Below are 24,439 nucleotides of genomic sequence, written 5' to 3' on the forward strand. Positions count from 1 at the left end.
ACCAGCATGGGTGGGCCCTGACACCCTCCTATTCCTAAGAGGCACCCAGATCTTCATACAGCCATTCCTAAATGACTGATGATTGGAATTAAGTCTGACTGTATAAAAATTACTTCTAAAATGTTTGAAGTTTACTTAAATAAAATGATGTGGAAAGCTCTCTAAGAGAGTATTAAATGTAAAAACAAACATATGAATCAGATTCAACCTACCCATGAATCCATTCATAGAAAACAAAATAAATGATCTATGAATATGTATAAAAATTTATGCAAATATCTAGGAAGGGTTCTGGAGGTGCCCACACTCTGGAAGAGGAGAGGGTTTAGTAGAGAGAGCGATGGTCTTTTCTAATGATCCAGAGCTAGGTTGCTTACATTTCTTTTTTACAAGAAAGTTATGTCTGCAGTATTATTGGACAAACAAAAATCAAATCTGTAGGCAGCACAAGGACAAGGAGGGGTGGGGGAAATGTATGAAAACGAATCACATTCCTTGGTCCCCAAACACCGTTTCGGAGAGGACGTTGCAAGAAGAATCTCGTGCTTACCCAGCTGCTCCACGAGGCATCCCGCCTACGTCGTGAGCCGCAGCTGTTTCCTATCACTCGTTATCTGCTTCCTCCAAGGCCGTGAAAACTGCAAGGCAGCTCTGTCTGGTTCCAGAAGCTGAACTCATAAAACCGCATCCACACCTTCACCCCAATGGCATCTTGGGAGGAAGGGCGGGAAGATTCCAGGCAGCGATTTGCTGCCTTGATATTTCTGGGTCTAGGGCAGAGTATTATTCCCGAGCCTTCTTCCCTGACACACCTAAGCCATTGTCAAGGAGCCTTGAGGCACCCGACAGTCCACACTAGTCGTGGCCTCTACACTGTCACGCCAGCAATCACACTCAAAGCCATTTAATGTTCCTTCACCTAAAAGAAAACAGAGGGTGACTGATAAACCTTCCAGCACTTCCGAACCAGGCTGCAAAATGCGAACGTGAGCACAGCTTACTGAGTTCAGCAGCTGGCCGTGATCCCACTATCCACTTCACGCTCCGGCACTGCCAGCGGACAGTTGTTAGTTTTCTAAATCTCTTCGCCTAGAAGGCCCCATCCCAACTTCCCATCAGGCTGGCAAACTCCCTTTTATCCCAAAGAACCGTCCGCAAGTGTCCCTTAATCTGTGTGCGTATGCATGCACGAGCACGCATGTGTACACACACACACACACACACACACACACACACACACGGCATTCTGTGCTCCCAGACCTGTACCCATATCCATTGCCGAATGTCCCAGGCCATGTTGGGTAATAATTCGCACTGACATCTCCCCTGCTGCACTGGGAGCCCCTGGGCACGGGACCCCCACGGCTGACCCTGAGTCGAGCACGCCATGGTGATGAACACGGGCTTACTGATGCGAACTGCAGTGTAGACAGCACAAGGACTGTGATGCCCCACACTGCAGCCGGCAGGGACGTAGCGCACAAGGCTATAAATGAACGGGACTGGGAGCCAGACTGTGAACAGGGTGACTCTGGGAGGAGAGTACCCAGAAACATTCTGGGCTGGGAGGACGGGAGACTCGGGTCTGGTCCAGGTCCTGCCGCTGCATCTCAGCCATGTCACTCTCTGGGCCACAGTTTCTTTAACTGTGAAATGAAACCATTTATCCACTCAATCGACCCTGTATGTGGATGGCATAACCTAAGGTTACATCTGTCCCTCAAAATTACAGCTAGGGATGGAAATCAAAACGCTAGAGCCACAGTCTGGAGAAAAATGTCCCCCTTTGTCACATTCTCAGAAGTCAGAAACGAGCCCAAATTTCCTAATAAGCAGGCCATCTTCCAGTTCACGAACCTAAGCAGGATTAGCAGCCTAGCCCTGCTCAACACCGCTTACTTCTTCACTCCAAGGAATCCTTCTGGTCTTCCTGATCCCAAACCTGTCAGGATTTGCCCCCGCACCTTCCCCCAAATAAAAGGAATAAAAATTTCAAAATAAAAATAAACTGCTATGATTTTGAGACAAAGACATCTGTTGCAAATTTAAGCAGCAAAGGAATACTGACAGCAATCCTGGGTCTTTAAGGCTTGTAAATAGACAGTAAATTAGCCACACAGCCGCTGGCTCACCTGGCCGGATTGCTTCAGGCCTTTGGAAGGGACTTTCAGCTTGGCTCACCACCCCAGAGAGCAAAACTGCCGGTTCCACCAGCGACAGTGCTCAATCAGCATGGATTTTAACTCTCTTTTTGTCAGATTTTCCGTGGATTTTTAAAATCTGTTAAATCCAGTGTACGAGTGTAAAAATTGATAGCATCAAAAATATGCCACGAAGTAGCCCATGAGTAGTAGATTGCATCTCCCTCCACAGAACTCTAAAGCTGTAATGTGGGGGGCGCCTGGGGGGCTCAGCGGGTTGAGCGTCCGTCTTCAGCTCAGGTCACGATCTCACAGTTCGTGGGTTTGAGCCCCGCGTCAGGCTCTGTGCTGACACTCAGAGCCTGGAGCCTGCTTCAGAGTCTGTGTCTCCCTCTCTCTCTGCCCCTCCCCCACTCTCACTCTGTATCTCTCAAAAATAAATCAACATTAAAAAAGATAAACAAAGCTGTAATGAGAGGGTGAGGAATGGTACAGATACATTATGAACATATTTTTAAAAATAATACATTAACGTAAAATAATTACACAAATACAAGAAAGTTGAAAACAGATCTAAAAAGAAATTATGTGCCAGTTTCTCACGGGAGAAAGGAAGGCCTTTGGCTAAAACAGATTTATCCAGCTTTAAGACACTTTTTCTACATCCATCTCTGCTGAAATTGTGTGCCAGAAGCAGGTACACATGGAGTAAACTACAAAAATACCTCTTCCCTTTTCTCAAAGATGCCTTGCCAACGCGTACTTGCTCTGTGAATAAGCAGAGCAGGGGAACTCTTCAGCTCCTTATTTAACACCCCTTGCCTCCCAAACCTGACATCAGGTGTGAGTCTTGCTCACAAGCCCAATGACACTGGGTTCCCTGTCACTCCAGGAGCCTCTCTGAGACCTGTGGGGTTCATCCTCTCCTCCTGCACATGGAACCTAACAGTCCCTTGAGAAGTCTGTGACTTTCTAGGACTTGGGAGTTACGGGAAGCAAGTCTGGTCACTAGAGAACAGAAGTCAATCAGCATCCTGAGAGCGATTCCCACAGAGCTTACAGGAGCACCTCTTACGAAACAACTTCTTGGCTCCCAAGAAGAAACCGGGCTGGTTTTCTCAGCTGGGTTTGGTGAGACGGAGTGCCTTCCACTGGGGCTGTAGGGCCAGATGATGACAGAGGACTATTACTCAGTGGAACACACACCGTACCGGGACACACCCAAGGATGGCTGTCACCCCACCGGTTATCAAAAGCCGCACTAAAGCAGGAAATGCAGTAAGTTGTGGACATTAATTGTGACACCACACTCACTGGCTTAAGAGGCCAGCCTTTGGCAACAGCCTCCCCTCTGACTTTTAGTGCTTGTACTCCGCAGATCACGATTAGCAGCCGTCAGCTCTCCGAACCATCGGTTAGGAGAACAACCCTGGGGGAGAGATTCAAGAAATCATCCATACCCGGGGTGCCTGGGTGGCTCGGTTGAGCAGCTCTCTTTTTAAAAAAAAACATTTTTAACTGTTTATTTTGGAGAGAGACAGAGTGTGAGCAGGGGAGGGGCAGCAAGAGAGAGAGACACACAGAATCCAAAGCAGACTTCAGGCTCTGAGCTGTCAGCAGAGAGCCAAACATGGGGCTTCAACTCATGGACCATGAGACCGTGACCCGAAGCAAACTGAACCATCCAAGTACCCCAAGTGTCTGACTCTTGATTTCAGCTTGGGGTCATGATCCCAAGGTTGTGGGATGGAGCCCCTCATTGGGCTCTGTGCTGAGCTTAAAGCCTGCTTGGGATTCTCTCTCTCTCTCTCTCTCTCTCTCCCCCTCTGGCCCTCTCCCCAACTCTCCTGTTCTCTCTAAATTAAAAGGGGAGGGGAGGGAGAGTTGGGGAGTGGAGGGAAAGGAAGAGAAGAGAAGAAAAAGAAAGACACCATCCACATCTTAAAGTTTAAGACGTAGAACCGGCATCTCCTCTATTCTATATCACTTCATATCAGTACATCCCCAAAGAATATGCGATCCAATCTTTTTGCCCTTCCTCTCACTGAGCTGTAACTTACCATTTATAAAAGGCAGAGTGTCTGTGTTTAATCTGAAATGATTCTGTTGGAAATGTGAAATTTTACCCAGGATATCCCTGTAGTCTATGCAACAAAACAACAGCTAGAGTTTTATCAAGCGCTTACTCCATGGCATATAGTTTATTTTACCACTTACACCTGCATTATCTCACTTACCTCTCAATACATTCTAAAAATTTAGTAATAGCATGACCCAAACTTAAAAATAAGCTAGTTGACTACAACAATGTGTATAACTTAGGCAGCATCACACATCTAGCAGTAACGGGTCCAAACATCAGCAGTCAGCTCCGGTCCTAAGGGCTCTGCAATATCATAGCAGCCACGAATGTTTTGGAATGAGGAATGGCCCACCCACAAACAGACAAGTGTATATAACCATTGTGGAGACGGGGAGGGGGGAGAGAGAGAGAGAAAGAGAGGGAAAAAGGGAGAGAAAGGCAGAGGGCTATGAATGGAGGCATGAGTGCCTGTCCCTTCGGGCAGAGTCTTTAAGAGTTAAACAACTGTCGGTCTATTGCAGGGCAATTAACTGCAGGCACGCGCTCCAACCTTCACCCAAGGCAGACACCTTCCACTGAGGGCCAGGGTTTTTTAAAAGCCAATTCCAGCTTTGTTAGAGAGACTTGAGGGTTTTACCTTCCTTCCTATCAAGTGTTTACCAAAGACCTTTATTGTCTGGCTCCAATCTGAGAAGATAAAACAGACACCAGCTCAGTCCATCTCAAGTGCAAATGGTAATCCCATCATTTGGCTTTAAGATGAAAATGATCTTCTTAAAAGAGAAGAAAGAATGTTAACTGCATCCTCCAACCAAACCAAACCAAACCAACAAACAGACCAAAGCAACTCTGTTCCTAACATCGCACAGCAGCCAATATGTCACGTTCATTATAACTTTGGATCTGTAAAAAGCAAACAAAACCAACAATTACAATAATAAGATCTATAACACGCAAGCTGCTTTTATAAGAAAGAATAGTCTTATAATGTCTTTATAATAATAGATAGTTATTACCAAGATTATAATTATCTACCTTAGTGCACAAAATGTTTTTCAGATCTGCTGGTGACAATTAAGTCATTATAAAAGACAGATTTCACCTCACTGATCATTTCCAGGAAATCTACCACAATTGCATTTAATAAAATAGATTATCTTAGATCCTTAGATTTCACTCTGAATTCCTAAGGTTGCTTATAAGCATTTACCATTTTTTTTTCTTTTGTTAATAGTCAGTCTTAGGAAATGTTCCTTTTCTCCTTGATTTGAACATGATTTTAGGAGACGAATTTCAATGGCAGAACTGGAACAGTACATTATCTCGAGTTAAAGTTAATTTTAAAACTGAAAATATGAAAAAGGGACCAACAAGCATATTACTTTAATAAAATATTTTTGCAATATCCATTCTAGGGCCCTAAAAAAAAAAGATCAAGAAGAAACCCAAAACACCCCTTGGGATATGAAACAGGGCCACTGACGCAAAAAGAAGGGACAAAACAGAATCCCAGGTCACTAACACATACAAAAGAAGGATATTAAAGTGGCTCAAGTAGGGGCGCCTGGGTGGCTCAGTCAGTTGAGCATTCAGCTTCGGCTCAGGTCATGGTCTGACAGTTCGTGGGTTTGAGCCTCGTGTCGGGCTCTGTGCTGACAGCTCAGAGCCTGGAGCCCATCTTTGGATTCTGTGTCTCCCTCTCTCTCTGACCCTCCCGTGCTCACGCTGTCTCTCTCTGTCTCTAAAATAAATAAAACATTTAAAAAATTTTTTAAATAAAGTGGATCAAGTAATAGATAATCCATGTCCTCCAAGCCACCACATACTCAGAAATTACTGTGGGGATGTAGGGGGTGGGGGTGGGAAGAGAAGCACAAAAACTGGTTTTTTTTAAATGGTACCTATTAAAAAAACTAAAATTTCACCTTGTTAAATTATTTTTAAAACCACGTTCCACTGAATTATAACTGTGGACTGCTAAGGCTGGCTGCTTTCCCAGAACTGAGTATATGTTTAACCCTGGGAATGATGTGGCAATGTCAGCCGCCCACAACAATCTGGGCAACAATGCAGGGCAAGAGAAAGGGCGGCCACACCCTTCAGAGGTGGGTTCTTACTCTGGCTTTCTCATCCAACCATAATCAAGCCCTATTAGTTTTAAGTATAATCTGTATGTTCTTCCAGAGTTCAGGACCTCAGAGATGAACACCCATGCGGCAGCTTCTGGATCTGGTATAGCAAGTATGATTCATCTGGGCCTGGGTCTGAAATGTTCTGAGTGTGTATTTTCAAGATTTAGGTATCAACTGCATCATCACCCTCAAAGTCAAAGGGGAGGAAGGGAACAGTGTATCTTAATGGTGGAACATCCTTCTTGGGTTGGGACGGGAGAGATTTCCTAACCTCGGAGTGAGATTTCTGACCACTTCTGAATAATAAATCTCTGCAAGTGCAAAACTACGCTTTGGCTCACCCCGCTGGAGTGAAGACTGAACATATAAAGACTACATTACAGGCGGGGTAGAAACAATCATTAATCATTAATCAGCCATGGGCAGCAGATTGGAGGTGACCACACACAGAACACCCACATGGCTCACGGTGAGACTCCAGGCCACACTCCCCCGAAGCACTTACTACCTCTGAGACTCAGCCTGCCCCGCCCAACTCCCAGACTCGGTTCCTCCCCATTCCTCACTGCCTTCCCTTTTCTCTCCCACCACCAGACTTCCCTGTATCAAGTCCCTGTTTCAGCAGCGCCTTCTTGGGTTCATGAAGAGTTTTTATGTTTCCTTGTGCTAGAAGTCTGATCAGTTTCACAGTTCACAGGTCAAGGGAAATAAATACCCAGGAAGTGAAGTAAATTTTCATATAGAGCATTCAACTGAGACTTCTTGAAATTCAGGGGCTCCCCCTACAGTGGAGGGGCAAGGTCACTCTGGGTCATAAACCCAGTATCAGGCTCTGTTCCAGAAGAGTCAAGTAAGTGCCTCTCTCACAGGATCCTGAATCAAATAACATATAGGATCCTTAAAAAAATATAAGCACATATACATATGGTTATATGTATATGTGTGCATATATATGTGTGTGTGTGCGTGTGTATATACATACATTTATTTATACAGGTATTACGTATGTATACATGCACACGCTCTTCCTCCAGAACGGAAGGCCACTCAAAGATATGAATTCCTTCACTGGCTTCTACCTGCTCAGAGGCATAAACAGGGCCCTGGTGATCTGTTCCTCTCCCCAAACACAAACCTCTCCAGCCTCATCTCTTTCCACTCAACCTCCCGATAGATCCAACACAATCAAGTTCTTTCAGTAACTAGTATTTAAACGTCTGGCTCTCTCTTGCCTTTCAGTTTTCTGCCAAATATTTTCTTTCCCCTTCCTCATCCAGGCCAGGTTACCTCTTGCCCATAATACAGGTCTTGATTTGAAAGTGGCGTCCTCCAAGAAACCACTCAGGCAAAACGCATTCAAACTCGAGTTAAATACTCCTCCTCGGCGCACCTAGGACACCCTATAGTTTAAATGCCTATGGATTGGTCTGTGTGTTCGACTCAACAGAAAATGCCAAAGATGCCAGGAACCTCTCTTGTTCTCTGCACCTAGAAGAGACGTTACAAATGACAGTCATTGAATCAATATTTGCCAACTTATATGTAGTTATTTGGTTTATCTATTTGCACCATTTTTCCTGCTAACAAATGGCCTCTACCTACAGGCTGTAACCGACATTATTTATATATTATTTAATAGCATTCTGAGTATGTCAGATAAATCTTACAATATATGAAAGTAAATCATCAGCAACAAGGAATGATCTCAAGATTTTGGATCAGTCCATAAAAATCTTTCCTACCTAAATGGGTTAACTATGGAATATCACAGAGCTCAGGTAGAGAGCTATTTACTCTCATTTCCAAAATATGTGAAGGGAAAATGAAGAAGGGAGAACTTCTGCTGAATAATTCTCCTCTGTGGAAGCCACAGTACACAGTCATTCACTGAATGAATGGCTTTGTTAGTATCAGGAGATTGCATCATCTACCGTGTACTCTTACCCAGTTGGCATAACACATCCTAATAGATCAAATAACTAGTCACCAGTTACCCATTTCAAAATTTGGGTATAGATTTTAAAGAATTAAAATAAAATGCACTCCGTACGTCAGTCATACTGAGGACAAACCAGAGCTGGGTTCTTTCAGGAAGAGGATGGTCTCTCAGGACATCAATTCCTCTCTTCCAGTATGTTCTTGGATAAACTCAGACTTCTGCTGCCATTAATGCACTGAAACTAACCTGTCCAGCCCGCCAATGTCCTTCATGTGGCTCCCTCAACATGCGGTCAGTTCTCTGTCCTCCCCTGACCTGCCTGGCCCAGCTGACTACTCCTTCCTTCCAGGAACACTTTCTGCCCTGGCAGAAAGTCCACCAGGACCACCCTCTCCTCACTTTCCTTCTATCTACTGGCAGAAACTTCACAGCACTCTTCCTGGTCCTGGCTGCTCATCTTCCAGACTTCCAAAGGTTGAAATACCCAGGTCTCCTTTTCTCTTCATTTGTCTTCTTTTGCTCACTCATTTGGTGACCCATCTGGTCTTGAACCAGTCCCCGCCACCCCCAGTAATCCAAACACATGTATCCAATGGCCTAGTTCACCACAAACCCATACTGCAAATTTCATTATCTGTGCATTCCCTTACCCACCTCCTCCTTCCAACTCTCCAGTCCATGCACTTGATAAGTATCCTCCTACACCAACATCCAATCTCCCAATCAATGCCACTGGCCTTTCAGAACATCTGGAACATGGCCACCTCTAATGGTGGCCACAGCTACCACTGTGTGCCAATGTCATCTTTCACATGATCGGTATCATAGCAACCTGACTGTTCCCCGATTCTACCCGTGCTCGCTTCAGTCTTCTCAACCCAGCAGCCACTGTAACCTTAAAATGTAAATCTGATAGCACCCCTTGGCTCAAAATCTGCCACTGGCTCACCAAACGCCAAACTAAGCCAAACATACACATCTCTCTATAATGATCTCTAAGGCTCTGTACCATCTGGTCTCTACTCTCTGGTCTCACCTCCTATAGTTCTTCCCTTTGCTCACCCTCCTCCAGAAAAACTAGCCACCTTTCCAACCAACATGTCAGGCACTCCCCTGTCTTGGGGCATTTGCCATCGCTGTGCCCTCTGCCAAAACATTCCTCTACCTTTTAGCCTCACTGTTCACTAAAATCCTCCCCTGGTCATGATAGTTAGAACTGCACCCCCTTCCCTTCCTGCATCCAGCTATGCATCCTGTCCCCCCTACCATGTCTATGTGCTACAAATTTTACTTACATCCTGTCTACCCCCACTAGAAGAATAGCTCCAGGAAGATAGGAACTACTGTGTGCTTAGCTCACTGTTACATCCTCAGTTCTTGGAACAGTGCCTGGTGCAATGCAGGGATTCAGTCAATAGTTGTCGAATGAATGCATGAACCCTCACCAGACTTGGTGGAAATATCTGTTAACAAGACACTCTAGTTAACACACTAAGCGTGAGTTAATGCAAAGAGAGTTCTATTTCTCCTCATGTGGCCCAGTAATATAGTGCTTCACCAAAAACCTCATTTCTAGAACTAAAATAATGTGAAAAACAAGTGACTTCATTTCAGAATACCAGGTAAATGGAGTTAATACTAATATAAAAGTCACTGATGGGAAATTAGCAAGTTTAAGAAGAAATATCAGCCATATAGAATGCTGGGATGGGTGTTCTAAAAAAAAATAATCTATCATTTTATAGCTGATCCTATTAAGTAAAGAACCTCTGAACTCTACCTGAGGGAAATCACAGAAGGAATCACACTACTTCTTAAAGCAGATTGGGTCAACCATGAGTAAGAAAATGGGCCATATCATATCTGTCCCCACCCCTTCTCTTTAGTGCCAGGCCCTTAAGAGCTCTACACACCCTTGGCTCTTTCCAGGTTGGTCTTTCTACTCACCCACTTTGGCAACCCAAAGAAGGCACTAATCTCAGGGAAACGAGCTCACCCACCCACACAAGCAATTACAGCCAAGCATGTCAGGCAGGACTGCTGATCTCAGTCAGCAATGGACAAAACTTGAGGAACAACTCCAAGATGAATTTTGCATTTATCAGCACTGATGTTATATCTCCATTGACATGCTGTCCTTGTAGGACTCTAATCTTCTCTTTTATTTTGCATTCCATACCTTCTAATGAGTGGTACAGAAATAATTCTGGGTGTCATATTCATGTATATTGCATCATTTCACACTCAAGTATGAGGACCTAAATTTCAGCTAACACTATCCAATTTTAACACGTTTCATGTGCCAAGCTGCATGATATTTACACCTCATTAAAACATGAGACAATCATGGTGCTGTAATAAGAGAGAGCACTGTGTTTTCTTAAGGGTTTGAATCATGCAAGACGTTGGTACATCATGCAAGATGCATCTTCTACAAACTGGAAGAGATTTTGAGGTGGGTATCTACAAGGTGTACTCACCCTTGAACCTGCAGAACAGTTCCTCCCAGAATTCAACATATTTTACTGGTACTGCCCTGTGAAGTCACTGAGCCACACACCTGGACACTGAAGTCCCCTCTACCACTCACACGTGAGACCCTGCTGAGACTTCCAGATCACTCTTGGGCAGTACATCTCTCACTATTCTTTCCCCTTCTTTTGTTTCCAAGGCCTCGGTTCCAGCTTAGGCCTCTTTGCCTCCTCCGCGCTTGCTAAGGACCACAAAAGCCCCCTAAAGCTGGTCTCTTAACCCCTAATCACTCTTCCTCCCACGAAGCCCTCCGTACTTCCTATAGTTGTAGCGGCAACAGGCCTCCATTCAAACCCCCCTAAAATTTCCCCAGTAAATGAACAAAGTTCCTCAAGGTCAGGGGCTCTCAAACTGTGGATCACAAACTACCTGCAAAAGGCACCCAGGGCTGCTCACCACCAGTGGGGCTCCAGGTCCCCACCCAGGCACCTACAATGTTAGCAAACTCTCCAGCAGTCAGGACCACGGACCATCTGGCTCTTACCAAGGACTCTCGTGCCCACTAACATCTGAGTGCTCTCGGGTGGGCACGCCTGGCTGTGCTGGACAAACCAGCCCACGCAACACTGAAAAACAAAACTAAAAAACCAGAAAAACAAACAAACAAAAACCTTTAAAAAGAAAAAAAGGCTAGCTGTTTGATGGTAACTGAGGGCTCGTAAGGCAGCCAGGACTTGAGGGGTCAAGATCCTGGAAAGACGGGAAAAGGAATCCAACATTCTCTCCCCTGTTGCTCTTTGCAGCTTTTCAGATTCCCAAGCGTCCTGAAGACCAGAGGCCAAGTAGGAAGTAGCCATGGCTCAGAATACGAAAGAAAAGCATTTGATTATCTTTGTACGTACCAACAAGAGAATATAAAAGCCACCTCTAATTCTATCATCCAGAGACAACCAGTGCTGGCACTGTAGATGTTATTTCCTTCCAGGCTCTTTTCTTAATGTATATTCTCATGATCTCAGAATTTTAACTTATGACCTAAAACCTAAAATCCTGAAGTAATTATCTGAAGGCTCCATCATCCCTATTAGATATACGTGAAAATCTATCTTTTCCCATTTACAATAGCCCAAATATTTTTAAAAAGTAAAGAAATAGAGTATTCTCCAGAATTTTTTTCATTGGTTGGTAAAATTACAGGTTAAGTTTAAGTAGGTCAATTCAAACCCTACTGTTAATAACAGATGTTTTCCGCTTGCCCCCGTGACTTATTACCAGCCAACTACGTGGTGAGAGGTCAGGTTCTGGAATCAAATGTGTCTTAATTCAAACCCCATTTACTTATGACACACACTCAGAGGAGTCAGGGTCTGGTTTCCTTAACTCCAAAATGAGGACCATAAAAGTGCCACTGTCAAATAAGCATTTTGAGGACTAAATAAGAGAATTCACAAAAAGCCCCAGCAAAGGCGTGGCACATAGAGAATCTTAATAAACGCCACCTGCTACCCAAACCATGAGCTCCTGATGACAGGCTTCATTTATATCTAACTCATCTTTCTGTCCTCAGCATGAAGCAGAGTCACTGGTATGAAAAAGGAAATTGATCGATTGATCGATCGATAGATTTTTTATCTTTTAAGAGGAAATTAGGGTTGAAATAAAAACCTAATGAACAACTTAACAAAAGATTATCTGTAATGAATATATTATGTGTCTGTATACACATGTCTACAGTCTGTATACTTACGTTATTTAATATACACATATATGGACTATTTACTTACAAAGCAAACCAAAAGGTTAAAATATTCCATAATTATCCCTGAGAATTTTGTAGATTTGCGTTTTGGAGTTCTAACACTAGTGCTTTTGTTTTTCTGTTTTGTTTTGTTTCCCAATTCAGAGCACCATGAAATAGAAAGACCTTAAGTGAACTGATAACTTACTAAATCAAATAGACTCCCACAAGCTAGCATAGAAATTTGGAACATATACCCTATCCTAAAATCCTTCTGTACAAAGGGATGAATTTATGTATGAATGAACTCTTTCTGTACAAACAGAAACAGTTCCTGTCAGAGGCCAATACCGCACCGCCGACGGCAAAATAGACTCAATCAAGAGAAACCACATTCCTGTTTCCACACTGAAGGGTAACTACCTAATGGTCTGCTGCGCCCATTAAGACACTGGTATTTTTGACCTAACAACACCTGCATGGAAATACATATTGCAATGTTGGGAATAATGGAACGAGTTAAACAGCGAAACAAAATTACAGGTAACAAACAGAGGTACTAAATAGCTGAAGAATTACTGTAGGGCTAACTGTGCGTTTCTCGCTTGGGCAACTAACACCTGCCCAGAGCCGGCCCACAGACATAGTTCATTTGTCCTGCACCAAAAAAAAAAAAAAAAAATCCTGTAAAACAGTTTTCTAAAAACTGGGCCATGTCACCTACAAAGCCAGATCTCCAGCTTCATTGTGAATACAAGAAAAATCAACAAAAACATCAGAAGATCTGGAAACCGTAGGTCTGGGCAGCCAAAACTGGGCAACCAGCAGGTCTCTGGGTAGGAGGCTGTCTCCACCACTTTCTGCCCTCTTCTCACACACGTTCCTCCATTTCCATTCCCGACGCTGCCCGCCTGGCCCCTGGGGTCAGGTGTCATCTGTAACTCTTGTTCCAAGTCCTAGTGCTTGTCCTGGGCTTTGGTGCTCATTTATGTAGTGTCTCTTCGAGCCTGGACTCTCTTGGTTTTCCACAAGTGTAGGGGCTCCCAAACTCCACCTGCGCTGGTTCAATGTCCACGTCCTAAACAGAAGAGCTCTTCAGCTCGGGCCGCAATGTACTTGCTGCACTGAGTATTTCTCTCGTCTGCTTTTCCTTTCCCTCACTTCTCTTTGCATCTGCCTGTGCTGTTCAAAGCCCAAATCTGAGTGCTAAGTGAGAGAGAACAACCCTCCACCCTCTCTCAAGATGGAATGGGGGAGGGTTACATTCTGCGCCTTTATTAGAGCAAGGTCTGGAAATTCCACACAAAACCTAAACGAGTCCCTTCAGACCATGAAACATTCCTCTCCTGTGTTTTCCTAAGGCTGAGTGCTCACAGAGATACACAACAAAAGCACCCCCCCCCACACCATGCCTGGGATGGAGCAGCAGGCTAGGGGCCCACAGGGATAACAGCTTCCCTGCCCCCTCTGTGGAAAGGGCACTCACAGAGGTACCATAATTCATCCACTGAAATACAGGACAACTGTCCCTACTAGAAAAGCTCTCCTTCCTTACTCATCACTATGTACTAGTCAAAAACCAACTGTAGATAGTAATTATGGGAGATAGTCCGCCTTCACTCAGTTTTGAGTGTGTGTGCTCTACTTAAGTGATATAGACCAATGGTCTTGAAATTTTAGCCGGTCCCAGAATCCCCTGAGGGACCTGGTACAACACTGCTTCCCGGGTCCAACCCCCAGAGTGCCCAACTCCGTGGGTGTGGGGTGGGGCCCAAGAATTCACACACGTGAGTTCCCAGGGGATACAGATGCTGAAATCATGAGCTCAAGAACAACAATGAGATGCTGGGCGAGCCTCATGGATGGGGCAGGGAAAGAGTCTCGGGAGAATCTCCACTTCAGAATGTCAGGTGTCAGGTCCAGTGTCCATATACTTATAGACGCTCATCACCTGTGCAGATTAGATGGGACCCGACAAGAATGGAGAATATTCTTACCAGCAAAACAGAGGTGGTCTTCACAGATGAGCATTATATAAGATTCTCCAACTTGGCCCAGGGGTACTCATGAGCAAACCACTTCATAATATAGGTCTCTAGACATCTTCCTCACAAGGAGTATCTGTGTTTTCAATATTTATGACCAACAACTTTGGCTCTGGCGCAGAGCGTTGTTTCCACAGACGCCACTCACAGCCACGTCACCTGGGCATGGTCAGTGTAGGGCTCCGGCTAGAATCCTGGTTGACGGGGTGCTCACAGCTTCAACACGTGTTACATGATGGCTGGTCCACTCTACGTGGGAAGCTAGCTTTCTCAAGAATCATATTCTAGGCAGTTTGACTTGACTCTCTTTAAAACACTGTAATGCAAAATTACTCTGGGAACATGAAAGGCTATTCTATTAACATAGGTTAAAGTTAGAAACACATACACACACATACACATTACTAAATCCAAAAGCACTGAAATTTCCCCTCTGCTGCAAATCTCTCAAAATAGGAAATAGAATGTTTCCTTTCACTTAAAGGTTTTCCTCAGGAAAGCATGATTCAGATCATAATCACCGCCTTTTCTGACAGATGACACGTAGGGGTTCTCCTCTAAAATGGCTGACAGATGTTTTCTTGGGGGGAGGGGAGGGGAGATAGGTGTGTGAAGCTGGCTTCCAGCCTATTCTCATGTAAGCTTACCTACCCTCATTTCTCCACCACTCTACCCTATTGATAAGTAATGCATTAAGTGTTTAAAAATGAATTCCATTCTTACCTGCTGAAAATTACTCAATACACCACCTATTCAACCAAAATTATGAGGGCTCTCTTTTCTAAAGCAAAACTAGGACAGCCTTTAATGGAACAAAAATATTTTAAATCAGATCTATCTATGAGTGCCTTTGACGCAAACATTTTTTTTGTTTTCCTATAGAAAGATTTCTAGTTTTTACAACCTGCTGATGTGCATTCTAAGGAACTGTTTTGCTCGAATAAACACAACTGTGTTTGCCCTTCTGATCCCAGGTTAAAAACTGTTCAATCAGCCATTTGATGTCAAAGAAAACAAACTAGGCTAAGTCCACTTTCACAAAACCCCCATTCATAGATGAATAAACAGCTTCAGAAACTGTAGCTCCCAGCAAAATGAGCCAGGAAAGAACAATACAGAGAACAAAGCATGTGAATGCAGAAAGACAGATTCCATCCTCTATTTAAATGACAAGAGTAATCAGAATGAGGGGAGGGTAGGAGCTCTCCCCACCCCGGGGAGGAAAGGAAAAGGAACACACTAATATACATCATGATTTCAAATATAATTTCAAAATGATCTATCAAGAAACCAATTCCACCTAGAACCTGGCTTCTCAAAGGCTGGGCTGCTGGAACCCTAGTCCAAATATCATCATCTCCAGAATGCCTTCCAGCTGGCCTCCCTAAATTCACTGCTATCCCAAGTCCAAAGCAGATGTCACTCTCCTACTTTTCACAACAACTAGGAAAAACCGCAAACAGTTGACGAAGACTGAGGAGACCCCCTGTGATCTGGTCTGGGTGTCGTCTCTCACCCCACCTCTGCCCCCCACCCCACCATCCTCCCATCCTGACTCTTCCTGAGGCCACCACCACATTCCTTCCCTCAAACACTCCAAATTAATTTGCACCTCAGGGCCTCTGCACCGCTGTCCTCTCTCCCTCCTAATTCTCCAATCGCTGGTCCCTTCTCGTCATTCATGCCTGAATGTCATCTTCTCAGAGAGGACAGCATCCAAAGAAGTCCCCCATCCAATCACTTCCCTTCATGCCTCTACTTCACTTTCATCTCTGCCCTTATCAGGAGCATTTTCTTGTTCATCTATTTTGCTGTGATTGCCGTTTATCAACCCCATAGTTAAAGCAGGGGCTTGAATGGACCCCTGAACTGGACCGCAGCTGGGTTTCCAGCACCGAGAATAATATGTGGAACCAGGTAGGTCCTAGGTAATTATTTGTTGAATGAATGAAGAAATTATTTTCACAACAGTGAGGAACTGTCGTCAACATAAATTTTCCTCCTGAGCTGTTGCTCCTGAGCTCTTTCCAAGAAAGTTACTACAAAACTGTCATGATTCCACCTTCCTCTAAGACCTACGAGATCCTCAAAGCGAGTGAAGGAAAACTGTCCAAGGAAACAGGAGGAGAAGACAGACAATGCAGCTGATTTAGCAGACCACCGCTAAACCAATGAAAGGGAGCCTGGAATTGTCACAAGTTATTAGTAAGCATGTGAAAAGGGACTCTCAGAGACAACGGTATTAAATATTCAAACAGAAATAATCCAACTATACTATGTACTAACTTGGAGTTATGGGTTAATCATTAATAATAAACATATAAATATTTATATGCCATGCTTTTGCTACGCTGCCTCTTTTATTAATAAGTAAACCGCTATGTGTTGGTTATTACCAGTCCCATTTTACAGATGAGAAAACTAAGGCAGCCTTGAAGAAGAAAAGTTACTTACCCAAGTTTTCAAACCAGTTGGTGTTAAACATAGAACATGAATCCAATTTTACTTTACTTCTAAGCTAGCTACTTGACCTTCTCTCTCAAAGAAGTTAAAAGGAAGACACTGTGAATAACCAAGGCAAGCAGGAAATGTATCTGTGTGTGTGTGTGTGTGTGCGTGTGTGTGTCTGATTCTACCAAATAGAAATGCTAATTGTACCACATAGACCAAAAAATGCAATACGATGCTCAAAAATTAGGAGTGTCAAAAAAAGAAATTATGTATTCCATTGCTGAGTTGCATTCTGAAACAATACAACACAATCAACAAACTACAATAAAATAAATAACTGGCAGCAAGTGTCTCAAATACTTAAAGGTCAGGCTCAAAATATTCAGGGTCCTGCTTAAGCTGTTTAATTTCAAAAAGAAAGAAAAGGCCTATGTCCTCTGAGTATAAATCCTAAGGGGAGAATCAGGAAACACAAGAGTCAGAAGCTCTCCAAAGCCCCTTCCCACACTTGGAGATCAGGAGAAAACAGAAAGCCCCCACCTGGGCCAGAGAAGAAGCCAGGTCTGGGTGACAGAACAGAATAGAAGCCTGTGGAGTCCGGTCCCAATTCCTGGCCTTTGACCTTGGACACGGATTTAATATCTAAAAGCCAGAATGTCCTCATCTGCTACAGAGGTATGCCTTCACTGCACACCTCTCGGGCTTGTGAAAAGACACAAAAAAAGACAAACATGGAGGACTGGGCAGAGCTTATGTAAATCAAACTTGCCTTATTGATTAAAGGCCGAAATAATGGCTAGACCTGGGGTGAAAACTCTAGAAACATCACGAAATGAGAGTAAAGAGGGAAAGCAAGGTGAGAACATGAATGCCCCAGAGCCAACCCAAGAGGCTAGGAATGGCCAGTCAACACTGGAGGCGGCGACACAGAAGCGTGAGGCAGAGAAGACGGGTCCCCACAGCTCTCTGCAATGATGTGAACGCCGAAAGGGAGGCTGCCAGGTGAGCCTCCAAGAAGTCACTCCTGGTCTCCAAGGAGACAGAGACGCCTGGCCTTGGCTTTTAAATGACGAGAACTGCTCGGGTTGTCCCCGAAATCACATTCTGTGTCATTTCCTGCCAATTATGAAATCTCTCCCAGGGTCTGCTAATCCTGGGAAACCCCGTGGGCTCAGACACTCGAGGGCTGGCCACAGCCCACCTGTCTTCCAACGTCCACCTGGTGATCCTGACGACAAACCTGAACCACAGGGCCCACCGGCTCCCTTCTTTTGAAAAAGACACGGACAAAAACAAAAAACATTGTTCTTACAAGGACCCTTCACGTCCCAGAAGGTAGGTAAGCAATCTCAGGGGAAATGTCTCACTTAGTCTGCAGACAATGGCCTGATGCCGTTACTAGGTGGCGCGTATAAACAGAGACGCACAGCCTAACATCACCTTTTTGCTTTCACTGAGTGGCTAAGTGCAGCATCCTCAAATGAAGCCCGGCCTTCAAGGACTTAAACAAAATTGACCAAGGCCCCGTCAGACCCAGCAGCAGAGTATAAAAACATGTTCGCAGTTACATGCCGGGGAAGTGCTTCTCCAAAGGTAATGAGCTCCCGGGTCACCAGGGAACCCTGTCAAAATGCAGATTCTGACTCCGCAGGCCCGAGCCCCTGCATATCTGTAACAAGCTCCCGGGTGACGTGGCCTGCTGCTCACGGACCAGGTGCCAGACAGCAGTCAACATGCGACAGCGTGAGCCAGCCCTAACGCTGTGCTCACTGTAAGTCAGTTACTGGTTTTTAAAAAGTTGAGAAAATACGGTTTGGGTTTCTTTACCCGGAGAAGGTTCATGATACTGGCAAGAGACATCCATCGCTCGGCCAACCAAGAATCTTCCTGATCAGCCGGTAAGTCCTGCCCTGGCTCCTCTGAGCGACTGTCAAATGGTGGGGAAATCTCATTGGTACTGACAAGTGCCCCTGAATGTAGCAGTCACCCCCCTAACAGACCTGACCACTCAGAGAGAATAATGTATGACCTGCAGCTATAGAATAAAAGGAAGGGAGCAATAAAAACAAGCAGTGGTAATTTACAGAGAGCTTCCATAAGACCATACAATCAGGGGGTAGGACTCGGACACAGCCCCTGAGTCTGATTCCAGAGCCCACGCTCACCGCTGTGACCTCCACTGCCCTGGTGCAGGCCATGGACCTGATGAAGTCATGGAGGAGGCAGGAGTGTATGTTGAGCACCGTCACTTACAAATATGGGACCCTGAGCAAGTTCTCTCTCTCTCTCTCTCTCTCTCTGCTTTAGTTTCTTCACCTTTAAAAAGAGTTAATAATAGTTTGTACACCTCATTGGGTTTCCTGAGAAGTATGGGCCTAAACAAAGCACTTAGCATAGTGTCTGACCCATAATAAGTGCTTCAAGAAATGGTTTTCTATTATTATGATTAAGATAACTCTATGGCTAAAGCCCAGGAAATAGACTAGAACCAGGAAGGGTTTCTGACCTCTGAGAGAGACGTACAGCTCCTGAAAGTAAAGGACCTCCCTTCTTCCCTGACCACAGAGGCTAAAGGGAAAAGCATAACCTAATTGAAATCAAGGTCACCGAAGGAACTGGCCTCTGTATGGACGGCAGCAGCCGGGACCTAACAGGCTAACATTGGAGTTGACCTTCAAGGCACCCGATCTCTACAGATAACACTGAAATTCTAGTCCCTCAAGGACCAAACACTGACACACATTACAGGGAAGAGCAGTGTATGTGGCCAGACTACAGTGAATGAGCCAAGGTCCTGAAGCCCACAGGCTCAGTCAGACCTGAAGCAAGAAACCCCCTTTACTCTTGGTTGGTGATGGGGGCGTGGTGCCCATGCTAGGAGCCAGAAGCTGGCCAGAAAGCCCTCTGTTCTGTGACTACAGCTGGCTACTGCTCACTTGACACACTTCTTAAGAACCTGCCCATCCCACATCAACCAACGGGTACATATGGGACAAACTAGTGGTCCTTCCTCCTTGTCAAAGACGTTCCCCAATGGCCTGAATGCAGAAACACAACTTGGGCAGCTGCCTTTTACAATGCAGCTCCTAATATTTAAATCAAGCTTATAGACAAAGACTTCATATAACTTAACAGTTTTGACCAGAGAAAGCTCACCAGGAATGAAAACAGAATACCACTTCTACAACAGGGCTGACTTAAAAGACGTTGGAAATTATGACACGTTCCTCCTGTGAGAACTAATCTATAAAGATCAGTACATATAAATTACTGTGTGTTAGGCACCACTGGCTGTTTACCAGTATCTGTTCTCCCGTTCTTCCTTATTGAACAAACTTCAATTTTTTTCCGGGCCAAAATGAACCCACTGGAAAAAACTACAGTGACTGGCCTCCCTTACAGTGCAGCGAGGTGGGGGGGGGGGGTGCATGACAGTTCTGGCAACTGAGATGCAAGCCACATCACTGGATGGAGCTTCTGGGAGAAGACTTGGCTCCCACCAGTCTTTGGCCTCCTCTTGGTCTCCTTTCTCCTGCCTGGAACAGAAGAAATGATCGTGGAAGTGGAGCAGCCATCTCACGCTGAGGCATGAAGGACGAAGATGAAGGCCACCAGTGGTACCACATGCTAAGAACGGCTGAACAGGACAGCAGGAGCCTGGGCCCCTGACCGCACCTTGGAGCCCCCATCTACTTCTGAATTCTCCATCTCCAGACTTCGTTTACGCAGGAAAATCAACCCTCCCATTTGGTTAAACCCTCGTAAATTGGGTTTTCAGTTGTGCACACCTGACCCTACTCTCACCTGATACACGTTGTAAAAGATCATTTGCTTTGCAAAGCCTTGACTGAATTATCTGGAAGGCGAGGTGCCGTGAATTATGAATTAATTTGATTTACAAATAATCCTCCTGACATATACCAAATAGGTAGGATAAGACACAAATACACTCGACGCCCCTCCTCCGCTAACATGATGTTCAGAACTCACACCAAGGGATGCTGGAGGTCTGCTCATCGATGAGGTGAAGATTCTGAGAGTCCTCTGGGAGGGAGACCCTGGGAAGAACCCCCTGGGAAGGGGGAGGAAAGCCAAAGCTCCCGGAGTCAAATGCTGCTGTCCCTTCCCCGCTGTGCAAGATGCTTAACATTTCTGTGCCTCCGTTTCCTCAACCACAAAATGGGAATGATAGTTCCTACCTCAAAGGGTGGCTATGCAATATTCAATGAGTTAGTACCCCTAAGATGGGGAGACCAGAGCCTAACACACCACCAGGATCTACTGACGATCTACTAATATTATGATAAAATTGGTGACAGTATAGCTGAAGACTAACACAAATAAAATTATAATAATAAAAAGCCAAGTGAGTTAATACTTTCTATACGCATAAACCTTTTTCCTGCTGAATAGCATCAACATGAAAGCAAGCTGTAAATTGTGGCCAGGTTTAGACAGAGTTAAGCCCAAGGTTTCCTACAGGGCTAACACTCACCATACCATCCTCATGCAATACCCAGAGTGACAAAGTCTACATACAGAACTGCTTATCAGTAAGTAGGACGTATTTATAAAGTGGGGGGTGGGTAGAGATGTTTGCAAAGACAGCTAAAAATAGACGCATAAGCAAAAGAGTTTGCAGAAGCCAACAGTTGATTGAAAAGTCAATACTTTCACATCATTACTATGAGAAATATTCAAGTAATGCATCACACAATTTGGGAGAATGTAGCCTCTTGTCTAAGTGTAAGCCACATTTGCTGTTTTTATATTTCCTAGATTCTAACACGGAAAGTACCCAGGTCATTCCATGAGGTTGTACTTCAATGTCCAAAAGGGCACAGGCATTCTGTATAAAGTTGCTAACCACAGGTATGTAACTTAATCAGTACCCAGAGCTCCTGATAGCAAGGAATTGAGCTGCTGATGACTGCTGTTTCAGGCCAGTAGGAAACTTTCCCTAGAGGAAAGTAATCTCAAGTCATAACGTCAAGGCAACTGGATACCAAAACCCTTTTAATCTGCTCCTCCTTATTAGATGCTAAACAAACATAACAGGATGTAAATTTACACTTCTCTTCTCCCAATCCCAAGAGGGACAAAAAAAAAAAAAAAGACACCAGTCTTGAGGGTGTGAAGATCTCACTCCATAATCTTCCTGTGTGCCTGTTACCATTTTTTCTAGTTGTACATTGTCAAGTAGGCTGGCAGAAGCTCAGGAAAGCCAAAGAGCGATAAACTGTAACCCTTTCTTTCCTCCAGAGCATTACCGTCCAACAGAAGTAGACCGCAAGCCACGAATGTGAGGCACCTGTGTAAGTTTCTATTTTCACAGGGACTGCAATTAAGCGAAAAATAAACAAGTGAAGTTAATTTAAATCATAAATTTTGTTTCATGCAATGTATCCAAAATACTTCACGTGAAGTATAAAAAATATTGAGATAACTTACATGATTTTTCTACACAAAGTCTTCACACACATGTAATTATATATACACTTACAACACAAGGGCTTAAGAGCTGCATGTGACTAGCAGCTACCCTACTGGACAAAAGAGCTCTGGAGGTCAGAAACTGCTGAAATCACCCATTTCTTACACTGCTTCTATAATGGACAGACCAACCAGCGCCGTCTTGGGGAGTCCCCAGCGGGAGAATCTGGTGGCATCTTGAACAGAGAAACTACACCCCATTTCAAAACCCGGTCTGGGCATTTATAGCTTTTAAGTTAATGTTTTGTGTGCCGAGCCCTGGCGATGCTATTTACTCTTTCCCGGGGCGAACCGAGTCACCAGTGCCCAAGTGTGTCATCCTCATCCTCGAGTGAAATAGGAGCCTTGGAGATTTGGACCCCTGGACAAACCTCTTCTCTGGAGACAGTGTATCCCTTTCCTGCTCCACTGGGATCAGGCTACCCCACTGACACATGCCATGTGTCCCGTACATGGAGGACACCCCATTCCCATGCGGTCCATGTGCACTTCGCAGGCATGAGAAATGGGATGTAAGAGATGGCCAGTTTTCGTCATGCCCCAGCCATGGGTGAGCCCGGTTGAAGGATGGCCTGATCTTACCAGCATTACCTACCTCACAGGCTTACTGTGGTGACCAAAGGCAATTAACAGAGAGAGAGTTCTTAGCAAACTGTAAAGCGCTATACAATTCTAGTTATTATTATTGAGAAAGGACACCATTCCTCACCTGGAAGAGCAGATAGAAGAAAGAAAAAAAGAAACAGTAACTTGAAACAAAGAGATGTTAAGCCGGGAGGGGGGTGAGGAACCCATAAAACACGGTGGCTGTTCTTGCGGGCTTTGTTTCTTTGGAAGAGTCTTAGAGGCCTGAGGAACCTCGATCACTCTTCCCTGGAAATCTTGGGAGGCACTAAAAGCTAAGCCAGACCGCGGAGGGAAGAGCTTCTAGCCCGGCTCACCCACCTCTCAGCGCCCCAGCCCACTGCTTCTCCTCGTCCCAAATACCGCACGGCTCAGGACAGCGACTCGGAGCAGATCGCCCCTCCCTGGGGTCTCAATGTGGCCTAGAAATGCGGCGCCACAGGGGGTCCCGGCACCCTGGAGAAAAGTCACCGAGTCGCGGGGAGTCTGGCTGGAGGCTTCTCGCCGCGGGATCGCCCCCGCGCCGGCTCCGGGGCTGCCCCGCCGCCTTCTCCAACAAAAACAGAGAGGCGCGCCGGCCCAGTCTCCCTTTACCTGTCCAGCTGCCCCGTCACGCCTGCGAACCGCTCCGGGCGGCCGGGCGGCATTTACGAGGTCCGAGGGGAGTCACCCACACAAAGGCGCCCTGTGCCTCTGCGCTCCGGGACCCGCGGCCTGGGAGCCGGGCCCCCAGCCCCGCGGCGCCAGCGGTCCCCCCAAGTCCCGAGAGCCGCGCCCCCCAGCCCTCGCCCTCCGTAGAAAGGCCGTCTCCACTCCCCGGCTTAATGCTGGGGCTCCCCTCCGCTTGCCACAGCTCGCACCCCCAAAGGCAGGCACGAGAGAGGGGGTGCACTGGCCACCCCGAAGAAGTTTGCGGGGTCACCGCGCTGCGCTCTCGCCCGCGGTAGCGGCTGAGCACCCCCAGACCCCGGCTCCCCGCCGGCCCCAACCCCGGCCGGAGACGCGGGCCCCCCACCAGACCCGCTCACCTCTAGTCCAGTCCACCACTTGTTTGGGGCTCCACTTGGTCACGGGCTCCATGGTCAAGGGCTTTGCTCCCCGCTGGGCGAGAGTCGGCGGTTACAGTAGGCTACCAGGGCCGGCCGCCCCTTCCCGGGAGGGAGCGCCCCGCGGCTGGTCCCCGCGCACCGGAGCGCCCCGTCAAGGCTGCATAGCCGCGGTCAGCGGCTCGGCCCCGCGCGGCTCAGCCCGGACAGCGCGGTCCCCTCCCCGGCTCCTCCTCCAGCTGCCGCCGTCCAGCTGCAGCTCCTCCTCCTCCCCC

At 45.8% G+C, this 24,439-nt stretch overlaps 1 protein-coding gene across 2 annotated transcripts in view; it reads right to left on the reverse strand.

Moving 5' to 3' along the window:
- Positions 1–24,417, reverse strand: part of CNKSR3 (CNKSR family member 3) — an 82,573-nt gene extending 58,156 nt beyond the window's left edge. The window contains exon 1 of one of the 2 annotated variants that reach the window (XM_029944012.1): positions 24,147–24,417. In XM_029944012.1, the coding sequence (XP_029799872.1) occupies positions 24,147–24,198 (52 nt within the window). In that variant the 5' untranslated portion in view covers positions 24,199–24,417. Of the gene's footprint in view, positions 1–23,439; positions 23,461–24,146 lie in introns of those variants that run through there. The other variant, XM_029944013.1, reaches the window with a different exon arrangement.
- Positions 24,418–24,439: the final 22 nt, after the last annotated feature.

This window comes from Suricata suricatta, chromosome 7 (genome assembly GCF_006229205.1).
Source record: "Suricata suricatta isolate VVHF042 chromosome 7, meerkat_22Aug2017_6uvM2_HiC, whole genome shotgun sequence".
Taxonomy (NCBI): domain Eukaryota; kingdom Metazoa; phylum Chordata; class Mammalia; order Carnivora; family Herpestidae; genus Suricata; species Suricata suricatta.